This window comes from Symsagittifera roscoffensis, chromosome 6, assembly GCF_963678635.1.
Source record: "Symsagittifera roscoffensis chromosome 6, txSymRosc1.1, whole genome shotgun sequence".
Lineage (NCBI taxonomy): Eukaryota > Metazoa > Xenacoelomorpha > Acoela > Convolutidae > Symsagittifera > Symsagittifera roscoffensis.
The window spans coordinates 29,520,394-29,536,280 of NC_087067.1; the positions used below are offsets into that span (position 1 = coordinate 29,520,394).

General features: G+C 36.1%; 1 protein-coding gene across 1 annotated transcript in view; it reads right to left on the minus strand.

The window, feature by feature from the left end:
- Positions 1-5,235: 5,235 nt before the first annotated feature.
- Positions 5,236-15,887, minus strand: part of LOC134847732 (transducin beta-like protein 2) — a 343,894-nt gene continuing 333,242 nt past the window's right edge. Inside the window, exons 2-5 of the mRNA XM_063864926.1 lie at positions 10,368-10,558; positions 7,680-7,882; positions 6,240-6,774; positions 5,236-5,912 (exon numbers count right to left, since the gene is read on the minus strand). Coding sequence (XP_063720996.1) covers positions 5,356-5,912; positions 6,240-6,774; positions 7,680-7,882; positions 10,368-10,494 — 1,422 coding nt within the window. The 5' untranslated portion in view covers positions 10,495-10,558 and the 3' untranslated portion in view covers positions 5,236-5,355. The remainder of the gene's footprint in view (positions 5,913-6,239; positions 6,775-7,679; positions 7,883-10,367; positions 10,559-15,887) is intronic.

The following is a 15,887-nucleotide window of genomic DNA, read 5'->3' on the forward strand; positions in this document are numbered from 1 at the left end:
CTCTGCTCAATGATTTTGTAAATGTATAAGATTCCAATGCGTATGTTTTTGAACCAGAGAAATAAATTTCTTTCTTTCTTCTACTTCAAACTCTGCGTACAAATACCTCTAAAGTGGCACATGAATTTTGTTGCGGACTCCGTAGTGGGCGAATAGAGGTAGTTGTTTCGGATTCTGCAAATTTAAGCCGATTCCGCAAATGTAAGTGGATTCCGCAAATTTTGTGTGGATTCCACTTAAAATTTGTGGATTCCGCTTACAAATTGCGGAATCCACAAAAAAATTTCCGGATTCAGTTTAGAATTTGCGGATTCCACTTACAGTTGCGGATGTCACGACAGCTTAAATTTACTAAACACATATGTTAATATTTGCTTATGGATTCCACAAACTGTTCCGGATTCCGCAAAATTTGTTGCAGATTCAAAAAAATTGTAGTGGATTTCCCCAAATTACATGTTTTTGGAGCGATTTGAACAGCGATGAAAAACGATTTTAGTTATTTGTGCGTGGAATCCAAAACAGCATATAAAATCAAAAAAATACCAATGCTGCCCATTTCACATTAATTCTATTTTTAACCTGTTGTGAAAGCCGCTCAAAATTCATAAAATGCTCAATTTGGCCTCCTAATGCGCCGTAACTTTTAGCTACACTATGGATCTTTATCAGTGCACAGATAGATAATTCTTTAAGTTAGTCGCCTCCTAACTGATAATTATATCACGGCAAGATATTTTTATACTTCTTAGTCCCTGGCTCCAAAATAAAATTACATATCAAATGTTAAGGCGAAAGTTCAATTAAAAACAAGCATAGACAGTTGCCAGTTGTTGCGCAAAAAACTCATAAGGATGTGGCCATAATAATAAAATAAAAAAAATATATTTTCTTCCATTTTGTGACCTTTTTGAGATGATGTCATGAGAGAAATAAAAAAAAACTTAAAACATTGCCAAATTAGGCGCCATTGGCTGAAAAGTTTTTCAAAGTTTTAAGAAATTTTTTTGATGTTTTATCTAAAAAAAACACTGCGCCAAAGCTACACAATTTTCAAACATTTTTTTCTTCTCGAGTAGGTATCTTTTACCTTTCCAACTCTTGCCCGCCCAGGAATCATATCCAATTCAAGTAACCACAGTAGAAAAGGCTGATTTGACAATAACCGTTTCGACGTAGGTTCGAAAGCCAAAAACCTAACGTAGTAGTCTTGTTTATTGGCTGAACAAAATTTCTCAAGGCAAAAAATTTCATTTTCAGTTGCAATAGAACTTAGGGAATTTTTTTTTCGGTTTTTTAATCCAGAAGCTTTTTTTTGCGTGATTACGAGAAAATTCAACAAAATCTATGGTATGTATAAACAAGTGTTCATGTGGTTATTTTCATCACGAGTCAATTTTTTTTAGCGTGCTCAATTGAGCCTATAAACAACAAAACTGCATGTGTATCAGGGCAGAGCCTTGAATGTTCCATTTCTTTTTATAAACCGAGTTTTTTTTGTAAAATTTTAGAGACGTTCATTATCAAACTTTCAGAGTTGAATGTTGAGCCGTATACGGAACCAATACGACCAATTAGCTTACCTCAATTCAATTGGGAAGTTTTGGGCTGCGGAATAATTCGAGAAGTATGAATATTTTGCGTAACGCTGCCATTATTATAAAAAAATTTTCACAACACAAATAAATCGGCCGGAACGTTCGGAAAAACTGTCTCAAGTAACTCGGTCACTGAAATTGGTCTGAATTATGAAAACTATCCAAAGATATATGATCTTCACTTTCTGCGAAAATCAAAACAACAAGACCGCTCATATATCACGGGAAAAACTTGAAATTTTCGTCGTCCAATTAGCTTGCATCAGACCAGTTTGGAACATTTTTGAGTGCCAAATAGTGCACAACGCATGAAAAAATTATGTTACGGTGTAAGGATTAATTTTATCATCTTCAAAAAGCGCACATTATGCCAATCGCCGAAATCAGTGTGAATAAAAAACATCAAGCTGATATGTTCCTTATTTTATCGTACTAAAGCGTCGAGTTGGTAATTGGAATTCAACGAAAAAAAGAATACGGCTATCACTTTCCCCTTTTTCTGATGAGATCAATATAAATGTTAATCAGTTCCTAAACCAAGATGAAGCTGAGCGTATAACAATAGCGCAACATCTTAGGCTTTTAAGTGAACGGATTTTTGACTGTTTCTGCAACTGGTGGGCGTTTCTTTTGTATTTTATCATTTCAACGGACAATCAGTCTAAAAACACTAGGATTTTTTCTTGAAGAAAATAGCAAAAACAATATGAACTTCAAGGATGACGGTTGTCAATGAAAACATGAAAAATTTTTCTCGTTCATTGAAAAAAGAAAATCTGATCATAGCTGACTTTAATTCAAAAAGATATAGAAAAAATGAAGCCATGCACTATGCATTTTCAATAACATTAGAGAATTCAAATAACATGTATACAATCAAGGATTGACTTTTACATAACCTAAAAAGGATAACTGGTTGCTTTGCGAGTAGCGAAGAATCCTCGGACCAAATTGAAATAGGAAACTTGAAACATATGTAGAGGCAAAGCAAAGCATTGCACCACTTGCGATAGAGCACAAACATTTCATGAAAAATTGGCGGACAGAAATTAACTTTTTTTTCCGAAACGTCGAGAAAAGCTAGATCAAGCAAAATGCTATAACTTGGTCTCAATTTGTCTAGAAAATTATTTTTCGGAAAAAAGGAAAAAACTTATGGAGCGGTACGCTGCCGACAGTATTAGAGAAAGCACTCTTTGAGCCTAAAAAATTCGTTTTCAAAAAACTTTAAGAAATTTTAATTACCCTCTCCAAAGACTCACTCGCAGAGAAAAAATTGTTCCTTCTCCAACTACGAAACAGGATGCAACTCAGCCGATTAGTTGAGAAATCGAAAAAAAATAGGTCGAGTAAACAAAAATTTTCGAAACCAGGCGTCGATAACGTTTTTTGTGACTTTTTAACTTAAGTTGTTTGACAGTGAAGACTGCCTTCCTTTTAACAAATAAAATGAACTGAAATTAAAAAGATATCAATCTTCAAACCGCGAAAATTGAATTAAAACAAAAAAACGGATATCTTGGAACTGAATTACCTAAACCTTAAGAAATATTAAGAACATAGGCAAGGCGAAGCATACATACATTCATAGCATTACAAGCTAACCGATAGAAATAAAGATAAAAACCGGAGAAAACAGTTTTCAAGTAACAAAAATTTATAAATTTTCCCACTATTTTCACTCTTGATTTTGTCATGAATAATTTTGTCAAGAAAAGGCGCCAAGAATTAAGACAATTTATTGTTAAATAAGCATCAAAACAAAAAAATGAAGCGGTAACAAAGTCGATAGTTCTTGAGCAGACACACGTTGCGCAGGAAAAAAAGTTTTTAGTAAAAAACGGAAAGTACGAAAAAAAAATACGAAACCCCTCTCCCTCAAATTATTTCGAAAGAAAAAGCTATCTGCTGTTGTAATATTTAAAAAGAGGCCTCTAAGCCGATACATTATAAGTAGAAACTTTTTAGGCTGAACTAAAAAGAAAACAAAAAACTAGACTTGCTAATTTAACATTTTAAATAAAGGAAATCAAATAAAAATCACTCATGCTCATAAAAGTCATGTGTAAGTTGATGAAAAAGCAGAATTGGAGATAACTGAAATCTCAGTCATCATGTGAACAGTTGTTTACAGGACAACAGTCTAGTACCGGTTTGCAACATCCTCGCTTATTGCCAGGGTAAAAATATTGAATAAAAGGGGTATTTGAATGCAGACATGCCAAATATGTCTGTTGCTTGACGAAAGTGCAGATTTAAGATAATAATTCAGTGATTGTGTTGGACAAGTTATTTACTAGGAAACATATCAGTTCCGAATTAACAATGCTTACTTATCTCGAGCATAAAAATCGAATGCGTAATAATTCTGTGCATATTAATCGACGCAGCGAAAAAATCTTTTGAAAATCAATTTTTGCTAAAAACATTTTATGAAATTAAATAACGCATCAAATCTTGTATCTACATTACCTTCACCAACGAGGCTTTGGAAATAAAACTTTGAAAATTAGAAGACAGCTTAAGCTTCAAGAAGACAAAAAGCCGGTAAAAATAAAGACTTTTCTAAATTTCTAGTTTGCAAAAAAAAACAATTCCCAGTCGAATTTGAACCACTAGCTTTCGTCAACTCAAGCAGGTGTATTACCTCTATGCCAAAAGCGCTGTAACGTTGACTGATTTTGAAATAAGATGAAAAATCTATTATCTTTTCACGTGCCATGAAATTTTGTGAACAACCGAGTGGAAAAACAGAGTTCTTTTAGTGGAAAAAAAGCCAAGTACGCAGTTGCAGCACCCTTGCTCAAGGATAACAATAAAGAAACACTGAAAATCTTATAATGTTATATGCAATTTCTTTCTCATAAGTTTTTTGTAGAGGAGCGATTGAATTAGATGAAGAACGCAAGAAAAAGCGCTACCTTTTGTCAAAATCATGTTAAATTGTTGTAAAATTGAACTTGGAAAGTCAGCAACTCGTCAAAAAAGAAAAACACTCCGGACCACTGATAGAATATTTTGACACTGAGGCCATTTGCTTTTAGAATCCCAATCACGTCAATAGGGCTTTAATATTATACCACATCAGACCCATAGACCTTTCTTTCCCATGTACGAACCTTCCTCAAAGTGGCTTAAAAAACGGATCCTACGACATAATTCTTCGCTAAAAACTTTCCGTGACGTGGTAGGAAAGAACAACGAAACCAAAAAAATTAAGGAAAAATTTACACCATTTTCAATTTTCGTATTTCGAAGAAAATAATATATCAAGTAAAGCTAATTTAATTTCAAGAATTGTTTATGATTGGCACTTTTTTCTTGAAGCTTTCCCGTTCAGAGAATTTGACTCAAGGTTATTTTTCATTCCGCTGAGGATTCAGACTCAAGCCCATTTATTATAATTTTAGAAAGTCATTCAGCTTTTTCATGACCCTTACACTTCTGCTGTTCGATAGTGGATTTTACCTTCCTTCGAACAACCAAAACGAAACAAAAATCAAAATTCAAAACGAGAAAGATCAAATTAGAGCGTTAACAAATTTTAAGACTTGCCTCGATAAAAAAAAAACAAAAAAAAATCCACAAGACCTATATAAGTGAAAATCACTTCGTTCTTTTACACTTCAAAAACACAGAGACTTCAACTTTATTCCATAATGGATATATAACCCAGCAACCTTGTAAAGGAAAAATTTATATATAACAATCAGGATAAATAATCTACATCATTTAACCAAGATAACTAGTTCGCTCATTACTTTTCATTTTCTGGGTTTTCTTTGGCTTCCCACGCTTCTAACTTTTTGATTTCATCATCCAATTGCTGTTGAATTCTGCTTTTCAACGACGCTGTGTTGGGTTTCTGAACTTCACGCTTCAACCATTCTATAGTAGACATGATATGATATTTCACCTGAATTGCCACCATGTATTTGCCAATGCAAACCAACAAGTGCTTTGAACTGTTATCTGTCAGACACTTCCTAATCGCAAGACCTGTTCCGAAATCCGAATAAGTTACATACGTCTCATCTGTTACAACTGATTTCAGTTTAATTTCAGTTTCCGAGTAGATTCCTATCATTTTTCCATTGCACGACAACAAACACTTCAAATCTGTCCCCTGGTCAAAGCCAGTATCGCCTGATGCTATAAATTGGGGGTCCTCTTTGTCTTTGTATCGTACATCTATCGAGGACACCCGCCATGTTTTGTCACGTGATACAGTCGCGGCTGAAACTGCGTCGAGGGAGAAAGCGAAGTACGTAATTGCGTTTGTATGGCCTTTGAGAATCATCACTCGGTTCAGTCCTAAAAATGGGAGTCGAATCAAATCCTGGATTCAAATTGGGGCTTAATACCGCTCTTCAAAATTACCACTTTTACAAACACTTTTAAAATATAAAACGTGAGTTTTCTTTCTTAACCTCGTGAGCACAAACATAGGGGCAATTTTTTAATCCACTAAATGTTGATTTGCTGGCGTATTCATCTTCATCTGGATCTTTAACTTATTGGTATTTCTTACCTTGTTCTTAACTAAGCTTCCAACCACTTTCAGACAATCAATATTTCTAAGCGTTGATAGTTTACTTTTGTAAGAGAAAGAATGAAATAAAAACTGATAAAGCAACTCACCCCTGAAAACATTAGTGCTCGAAAACTCCACTTCATAAATCGGCATTTCAGGATTGTATCCACAAAACGCCACAAAACGGCCACAGGGCGACACTACACAATGATGTATATCCCCTCCCACTTTAGCGTCAATTTTACCCAACACTATTCCTTTCAAGTCCAGAATATAAACCGAGTTCTTGTTATCCGCAATCATTATGTACGTTCCGGAAGGCGATATAGCACATGTTAAGATGTCTAGATCTAGGACCTGCGGAAACTCCATGCCTTCCGTCAAAGTCACAGTTGACGTGCCTTCTTTCTTTGCTATTTTCATGATCTTCACGCTATTAGTCAGTTCTAATCCGAGTGCCAGAGCTTTACAGTCGGGTGAAAAGTCGACGCTCACTGGGTTATCCAGATCGACTTTTCCCCGGACCATGTTCCGAGTCGCGTCGGCGCCTAATTCCTTCGTACTCCACAAGATGACGTTTCGATCGTCGGCCGAGATGGAAGCCATGTATTTGCCGTTGGAACTAAAGCTAATATCAGTCACCTGAAATAAGCAAAATGAACAACTTTGCCTAAAAATATTCTCTATCAGCAGACGTCTGCAATATAATTACAAGCAAAAAGCCCCACCATTTTGTCACTACCTTTTTGAAATCCTATTTTTACTGTATATTTTCTGAACAAAAAGAAATACTATATTATGAAGGGGGCTATTCTCATGCGCGAAGGACCGAATGAGCGAAAAAACTTGTGAGCTAAAGACCGCAAACAAAATTAGCCGAAAGTCAATTTTAAAAAGAAGCAATTGCCATTCAATTAAAATGAATTAAATGAAGCTATCTTTTGCTTCTTTCATAACGAAACCCTTGAAATACAAAATTTGTTCCAATTCGGGGGCGGTCAGTGACAGTTTCAAAATTTTGCATATTTCTGCTATTTTTATATACGGCCAATATCAATACTCTAGTGCCTGGAAATGTTTACTTTCTTTTTTATATTTTCGCGCATTCGGTCCTTCGCGCATGAGGGATTCCACCTATTATGACCAAACATCGCAGTGATCTTTAAAAGCCTATTTAAAACATGTCTAAGTACTTTTAGCTTCAAGATTAATGGCACGAACAGAAAACTGAATTACCTATGTGTTTACCTGAGAACTTAAAGTATTTTTTGACCCGAGTTCTCCCAAATCAGAATTGAGGCCATACTCTCCGTGAAGTAAAGGACCAACAAAGGAGCTACTCATTTTTCAGCAGAGAATTCATGTTTGCCTATCTATTGAGTATTACATATAACTACTTTTGGCCATTTTCAAGGCTGTGAGTTATTAACGCACCTTCAAACAACAAGATATTATAAGAGCCTCGAAAAAATAAGTCTTCAACTAAAGGCAGAAAACAATTGCCACCGCTCACTTAATTTATGATGTCCAAGTATCCAAACTCTCACCTGACTGGTATGTCCCTTCAGAGTGCCTGCGTGATCGGGATGAGAGAACTTCAGAACACCCACTTTCGCCGCAGTGGCAGATTTCGACTTCTTGGCTGCCGATTTCTTTGGTGGAGTTTTAACAGCCTTCGTATCCAGGCTTAAATTTTCTCCATCAACAAGGACCTCCTCACTTTCTGTCTTCTGTTTTGACTTCCCTTTTTCTAAATGAAAAGATTTTTTCAATATCAAAATTGAAAATTGACATCAATCGCGACAAACAATGCAGATGTTCAAACACTAAAGTTTATGAAGTTTTTGCGAACAATTTTCTTCTTCACGGATTTTCAATTGAAAAAAAATTGTTTTAACTCAAATTTTTCCAATTGAAATGTTTTTCAGTTCTCTGAATACAATCATCAATTGAATTTGGATTCCAACTACAGAACTAAAACACTCCAAGTCTTTCAATAAAAACGTAGCCGATAGACAGTTGAAACAATGTTAATGAACAAGGAATCTGAAAAAAGCAGGGATGTTACAACAATTTACACAGCGGCGAAGCTGAGCTTCGCACCACTTGCGATACAAAACAAGAAAGCCGCTAAAGTCCGAAAAAAAAATTGAAAATGTCGAAAACGCTAGATCTATCGAAAAAAATTAAGCTAGATCTATGGAAAAAAACTTGATGGCAAATAAAAAAACATGCCAAGGCGACAACAGATAAGCAGACAAATAATAAGCCGACAATTTTTTTATGAAACGGAATACTTCCCGTTTAAAAAAAAAAACAGGTCCTGTCAGATTCCAACCCAGGACCTTTGTCGTCTGAGGTGGTGTATTCGTAACCTCCAGACCAAATGTAACGACCGGAGGCAAAAGAATTAATTAAAAACTGAACCTAAATTTACCATTTCTAATTTTGACTATTCTGTGCTTTAAGTTATATACGGGAAAAATCTAAAAACTGAGCGCAATACGGTAAGCGAATGAAAACAAGATCAAAAAGCACGCAAAAACAAAATAAAAAACATTGTATTCTTTCCTCCTTTATATAAACACTTTGCTCGAAGTTTATATAATCATTTTACCACATTTTCACGTTGCTGTGCAATTTGCCTTAATTAAACGGTAGTTTCAGATATATAGATTGGTATAACGTCAAAGCTCATAGTCCCTTTTTACTACTATCGATACAGAAGCAATTTATTTTGTTCGTGGAGAATAATGGAGTCAATTAGAAACACAAAAAATAACTCGGAAATAAATGAAATTTGAAAACTTCAAAAATAATAACTTATAAACAATCCTGAAAAAAAATTCTTAATATTTTCTAAATTTTTTCAAAAAAATATTTATCAATTTCAAGCGCTTTCAATTTCTATCATGTCTAACCCATGTCTGGTTTCAGGGCAACAGCAATTTATCATCTGAACCATTGAAAATTGGGGCGACTTTGTAAAAACCGGGTTGAGAATCATAACTGAACTAAATATTGACACTTGAAATCAATGATCTTAGTTATGCACATCAGTTAACGTACCAAAAGCAAAGCAGTATCTATATTTGTTTCTCAATTTTTTAATTGGGATAACGACGATACCTCCTCAGGAAGGAGCCTACAAACTATCCCCAGAAAGGCACCTACAAAGGAGCCCGGCGCCTACAAACTCTTTATTAACTCTTGAAACCCTTTTAAACACTGGAATGCCCTGAACAATTAAATTTAACTCCATTGTGACAATCTAATCAGAGCATGAGTTGTTGAGGGCGAGGAAAGGGTCAATCTAGTATGTAACTGTCACTAAAAATAACTCGAATTATGGTTTTTAGCCCCGATTTTAGTTGGGAAACGTTGTCTGAGAATCCAATACCTAGCTATGTACTTATTATTTGAACATAGTAGAAAGCTAATAAGATTCGTTCAGCTGATAGGCTTAAAGTTGCAACACGTTCGTTGACCCTTAAACAACAAAGATCAACTGGCTAGGTCGAGAGGGTAAACAAACACGTGGAACTAAAATAACTGATGTCAGCCAGTCTTCAAACGTTTTTTTTCTACTTTCCGTCACAGTGTAATTTTTGGGCAAATGTTATAGTGATTTGAAAGTGATCGAATTAAGATTTTTTTCATGAAAAAAAAACAAATAAAATACAATTACCACGGAAATTTCCGACCGAATTGAAATATGTATAATATTTCAAACAAATAAAATGTTTTTAAAGCAATAAACATCAGTAACAATCGTTAAATTAACGTTATAATTGGGGGTTCAGCCTATCATCAAATTTAGTCTGCAAAACTAAAAAAAATTAAGACCCGTTTACCACACATGACCCTCCACGAGTTTTCTTTGAGGTAGCCAAAATTGAATCGAGAAAAAACCGACCGAAATTCAAAACGGATTCGAGTTGTCGGAGCAAAACCGATTCGAGAGCTTGCATCTACATCAAATTGTGCAAATTGAGAGAGAGAACTTTTGTTAAAATGCTGTTAAAGAGGCATCATTGCTTAACCGAATAAAAAACTGAGAAATATAGCTACTGCTCTGCTTCAGGTACGTTAACTGATGTGCATAACTAAGATCGTTGATTTAAATTGTCTTCATTTAGTTCACTTATGACTCTCAACTCCATTTTTATTAATTTGCCCAAGTTTTAAAGGTTCAGATTATAAAATGCTGTTGCCCTGGAACCACCGATTCTCACTTTTCTGCATGAAGTAGTTGAAGATGGTTGTGATGATTCCAATGATTGCAGTCACTATAAGCAGCTGTACAATAGCACCACTGTTAGTCGGCTCTTCTGATGTCCCAGTCGATGATGGTTTAGACATGGTGGAATGATGTATCGATGAAATTAAAAAAGACACTTTCAGAGCAAAACTAAGTCAATCTATCTGAAAGAGAGCATAAAAGCAGTTTCAACAGAAATAGAGGTACTTCTAATATAAATGTACAAATAAAAAACTAAGTATTTCACCCAAAACAAATCTTATTAACGGGGGTGTAAATGTTTATACCATACTTAATTTTGCCAATCAGGTTCTCAAAAGAATCATATTTCGGTGGACAATTACTATAGAACAAACCACTTAACATAGTTTATTCGTGCACCAGTTTTTCAACCCTTAAGGCTATTTTTATATCAAAAGAAAAGATAATGCATTACTTCATTCCAGCAGAAAATTGATCAATGACAAAAAAAGTGACTGTTTACGAGCCTTCTCAATGTTGTATGTATGCATTAAATGTTTCCATTCACTCTTTTTTCAATAGGAAGCATATCAGAAAGGAATTGAGTAGATTTAAAAAAAATCTTATTTATTTCAACGTCAGCATGCATGAAAAAATACACCTTTCTTGGAATGTTTTTTAAATTTCGAAAAACAAACTCACGTTAAATCTCATTCAACTTCAAAAAAAAAATTATGATTATAACTGTTTCATAAGACAAACCCAATTATAGAAAACTGGATGAAAAAAACTTTTAAATAAAAGTCTATTTTTGAAAGTAAACGTCATCAACGTCATTTGCATTCTTATTACCCAAGAGCGTATTACCCAAGAGCCTTCCTTTTACTAAATAATTCGAAGCGAAACATCATACACTTTTCTCCGAAAAAGACTTTCATTAACTTCCTCAGGGCTGATTGGCGGCAATTTACCGAGGAGATTGAGTCGGGTAGCCTTGCCTCGAGGTTTCCTTCTTCAGTTACGGCCGGGGAGAAATTCTTTCGGGATCTGGTACTGAGGGCAGCACGCCACCACATCCGCCGCCGCCATTACACCCCGACTCTTTCTCCAGAGTCAGCCTTTCTTGGTGCTGAAAGAGATCTCGGTCGCCACAACAATCAGCCCATGGAACCTGCACAGCACACTCGTTTCACTCCTTCCCAATTGAACTCCCAACTCCTCAATCAGACAGCGAAAGACAAGAGAAACAAATGGCGTAAATTCCTCCAGACCTGTGATTACCGCACTGGCGCCAGAAAGTTCTGGAAAGTGATACGCTCCCTAAACAGATCCAGGCCTGTGGTAGGAAGGCACCCTATTCAATTTGAATCAAAAACAATCTCTTCAGACACAGACATAGCCAAGGCTTTTATTTAACAATTCACAAATGCCAGGATTCATGGGTCAGATAAGCTACTCCTGAAAACCAGACGCAAAATAGCCAAGCTCACCCTGTTAGATAACCCCAATTTCTCCCCCCTACAAACTAAACAAGCAGCCATAGCGGACAGCAAACCCTCGCGAGCACTTGGTCCGGATGGCCTTTGCAACTTTCACTCAAAACACCTGGGACCCCTAGCTCTTGAATATTTAACCTTCTTTTTAATATGTCGCTATCTGAAAATATTATCCCTCAAATGTGGAAAAATTTGAAAATAATCCCCCTACCCAAACCCGAAAAGGACCATAAATTATCCACTTCTTTTAGGCCCATCTCTTTACTCTGCCCCGCTGTTAAAATTTCAGAAAGGTTTCATCCTTTTTTAACAAAGTATCTCCCTACCGCCACACATCAACATGGTTTTCGTCCTTTCCACTCTACCACTACTGCGCTTTCCACACTAGAATTTTTTGTCACAGACTGTTTTAATCAAAATCCCCCCCTCCCGCACCGTTCTCGTAACGCTTGACATCTCGAAGGCTTTTGACACGGTGTGTCATCGTAATCTCGTGGAACTAATTCATGACACACCGCTCCCAAGAGGTAATGTTCGTTGGCTGAGTAACTACTTGAACGGCCGACAAGCCACCACGCTTTTTAACAAACAAGAATCCCTCACAAAAAAATTCACCGTGGATTCCCCCAGGGCTCTGTTCTTTCGCCCTCTTTTTAATTTTTACGACCATGACGCTCCCACACCCCCCTATAATGTTCGTCTCACATCATACGCTGACGATTTCTATCCCTTTTCCCAAAGCCCTGATGTAGAGGCAGCTTCTCGATCGTTGAACGATTACCTTCATCATCTTTTTATTTTTTCACTTCCAGGAAGTTATCTTTCGCGTCCTCTAATGGATCAGTTACCCTTTTTTCTTCATACAAAAAAGATTTTAACAAAACACCCAGTGTACTTTTAAACAACGAGCCACTCCCTCTTAACAAAAACCCAAAAATTTTGGGGGTTACTTTTGACCCAACCTTATGCTTTGCTGCACACTGTAAAAGATCCGCCGACAAGGCCCGCCGCATGATAGGTGTCTTGAAAGCGTTGGCAGGATCCTCTTGGGGACAGACAAAAGAAACCCTCCTCTTAACTTACAAAGCCTTAATACGCCCCATTTTAGATTATGCCTCCCCTGCCTGGTCACATGCCGCCAGCAAAACTTCCATTAACCACCTGCAGGTTACCCAAAATCAAGCCCTCATAGTTATTACCGGCTCAACACTCATGAGTTCCACTGCCCACCTGCACAGTGAGGTCGAGATCCTCAATGTTCCACATCATCACACTCTTTCAACCTCAATTTTTTATCTCGTCATACCGCTCCCATCACCCAAATAATTTCTACCACTCACACCCCACATCAAGTTCGACAATCAATTTTAAGCTCTTTTAAAGAAGATACTGACTCCGTTTTAACCAATCTTAACCCTTCAATCAATTTCAACAACCCAGAAGAAGTTTCCACTTTCATTTTTAACCACCAAAAGTCCATTTTAAAAACACAACCACACAAATCTAGTAACCAAGTTCCCCGCAGAAATCCCTCCATCTAAAGTAATTTGTATACCGCCCCCTAAAGTCGACCCCACAGAAAAATCTCTCCCCAGAACTACCCGCTGTAAACTCTCCCAACTCCGGCCTGGTTACAGCCGGCTTTTAAACACATACCTCTCCCGACTAGACAACAAAGTTTCCCCACTATGCCCGGACTGTCACCTAGCACCCCACACTAGTTGCCACTTTTTTAACTGCCCCAAGAATCCCTCCTCACTCACTCCCGCAGACCTGTGGTTGGGCCGGTGGAAGTTCCTTAGCCTGGAGACGGACGTGGGTTAATGAAAGAAAGAAAGAAGTGAAATTCGAAAAAATCAAAAGTCAAAACGCCAAAAACGACATTGAGAGTCAATAAGACTTTTTCTCGAATTTTTTAAAAATCAACAAGTGTATTCACTACGTCCAGTAACACTAACTCGCATTATTAGGTCAATCAACAGTTATGCTATCAGTTATAGGGACCGTAAGAAAATAGTTAATTGTATAAAAGCGAAAATGGAGCTATTTTTGTTTACCGACAAACCTAACCGGAAATTATGAAAAAAACTAACAGAAATCATCAACACAAAAATAACAAACCATTGAAATTAAAAACCTTCCGGGTAAAGGCTTAAGTTCAAGCAAAAACAAACTTAATCAATTTTTTAAGACTTTCAAACAATTTAGATTACCTTAATTTATTTATCATTTTTATGCTCTTTGGGCTAAACTTTTCATGCTCATCGACAATCAGAAACCAAAAAATTGATCCTTTCCTTAGCACAGATAAAGCTTCAAAAAACAAGGGAAGTACAGCGTAAAGGAAATATCAACCAATTGCTATCAAACTGAAAAATTAATTAAATAATAATATAAAATCATGCTTTCTTAAAAACTAAAGCTCAAAAAACTAGTTTTTCACAGCCTAAAACTTCTCAAAACTGAAGAAAGTTTGAAAGTTCTTCATTATCACCGAATCAAGACTTACAAGGCTTTAATAGACGCATATGGGGCGCTTGATTTGCATTGAAAAGACTGATCAATTCCAGAAAACTGCCATTTACACACCCGAATATAAAGTACTTCACGACTTCGTAGTCCGAACAATTCCTTCACAATTGGACAAGATTCTACGCTTCATCGGAAAAACGGTTGATCATTTGAGATTTTTGTTACTAGTAATGAATGCCCCTTTTCGCAAAAGGTGGGAAATAGTTAAAGAGATCCCTTTAAACTTCATTCTAAATTATGACACACTCAAATATGTGAAAGTTGAAGTAATGGTACGTGAGCCATTAAGCCCACGTCTGCAAAGTTAGACAAACATTTAAGCCAACATCTGAACAATATAAGACAAAATTTTACCGAAATAAACATAGCCAACAAACAGTTAGAAAAGAGTAAATGAACGCAAGTAAACATAAAAAAATATATAGACGTTTTAGACAAAATCTGAACTTTTAAAACTCAAAGAAAAAAAATAGATGTCCATAAAGCTCTTTGAATTTCTAGAGAAATTTATGATTGACAATTCTTGGATAAAATCAAACCAATTTGAGAAAACTGGAACAATACGATAAATTTTTATTCCACCGAGAAATCTGAAAATTAAATTCCACTTTCGAAATATTCTTGATTTTCGACAGTGGAGTTTGCCTTCCTTTTATCAAAGTAAATGAACTGAATTTAAAAAGAAATCACAAGTCAAACCACGATAAAGTTAATCAGTCACGATAATCAGAGTTCAATCAATAAGCTTAATAACAAGCTTTTTACACAGAGGCGAAGCTGAGCTCGGATATGAATGAAAATGATTAAAATCAAACGGAAAAAATTTGAAAAAAAACTTCAAAAATCGTGGTTGTCAAAAAAAATTTGTAACAAAAGCCCATAAAAACCGAAAAAAAATGCCTGCATAATTAGAAACTTTATTAAGACCTTTCGGAATGCTACAAAAAACAATTTTTCAAAAAAAAACTTTCTGCGGAACTAAGCCGACAAAATTAAGCATACCGACAATGATCAAATTAGCCCCAAATTTTCTATTTGCAAAAAAAACATGTCTCGACTGGAATCGATTCCCAGGGCTGTGTCGTCTCAAGCATGGGAGTAAAAGCAACTTGGAAAAAGCTGAACTTTCAATAAAGTCGGGCTAGGGGAACTACGCCGACAAAAATAAACAGACGGACGATAGCCCGAAAAAGCACAGAAACTCTAGTTTAGAAAAGGTCCCGGTCATATTCGAACCGCAAGACTTTGAGTTCTCAAGCAGTTGGGTTACGTCTACTTCAGATCCGCCCGATGGTTGATTGCGTTTGATTTTATAAGAACCAAGAGTAAACAAGCCGAAAATCTCTGAGCAGAAACCTTTCATGCCGAAAAAAAATTCTTAACTAATAAACAAATTTTATGTCCCTTTTCCACTCTAAACATACGCACACTCTAAACATACGATCCACGAACGACGCACTAGGTCTATATAAAATAAACCAAAAGTTATTCAGCCGATAAAAAAG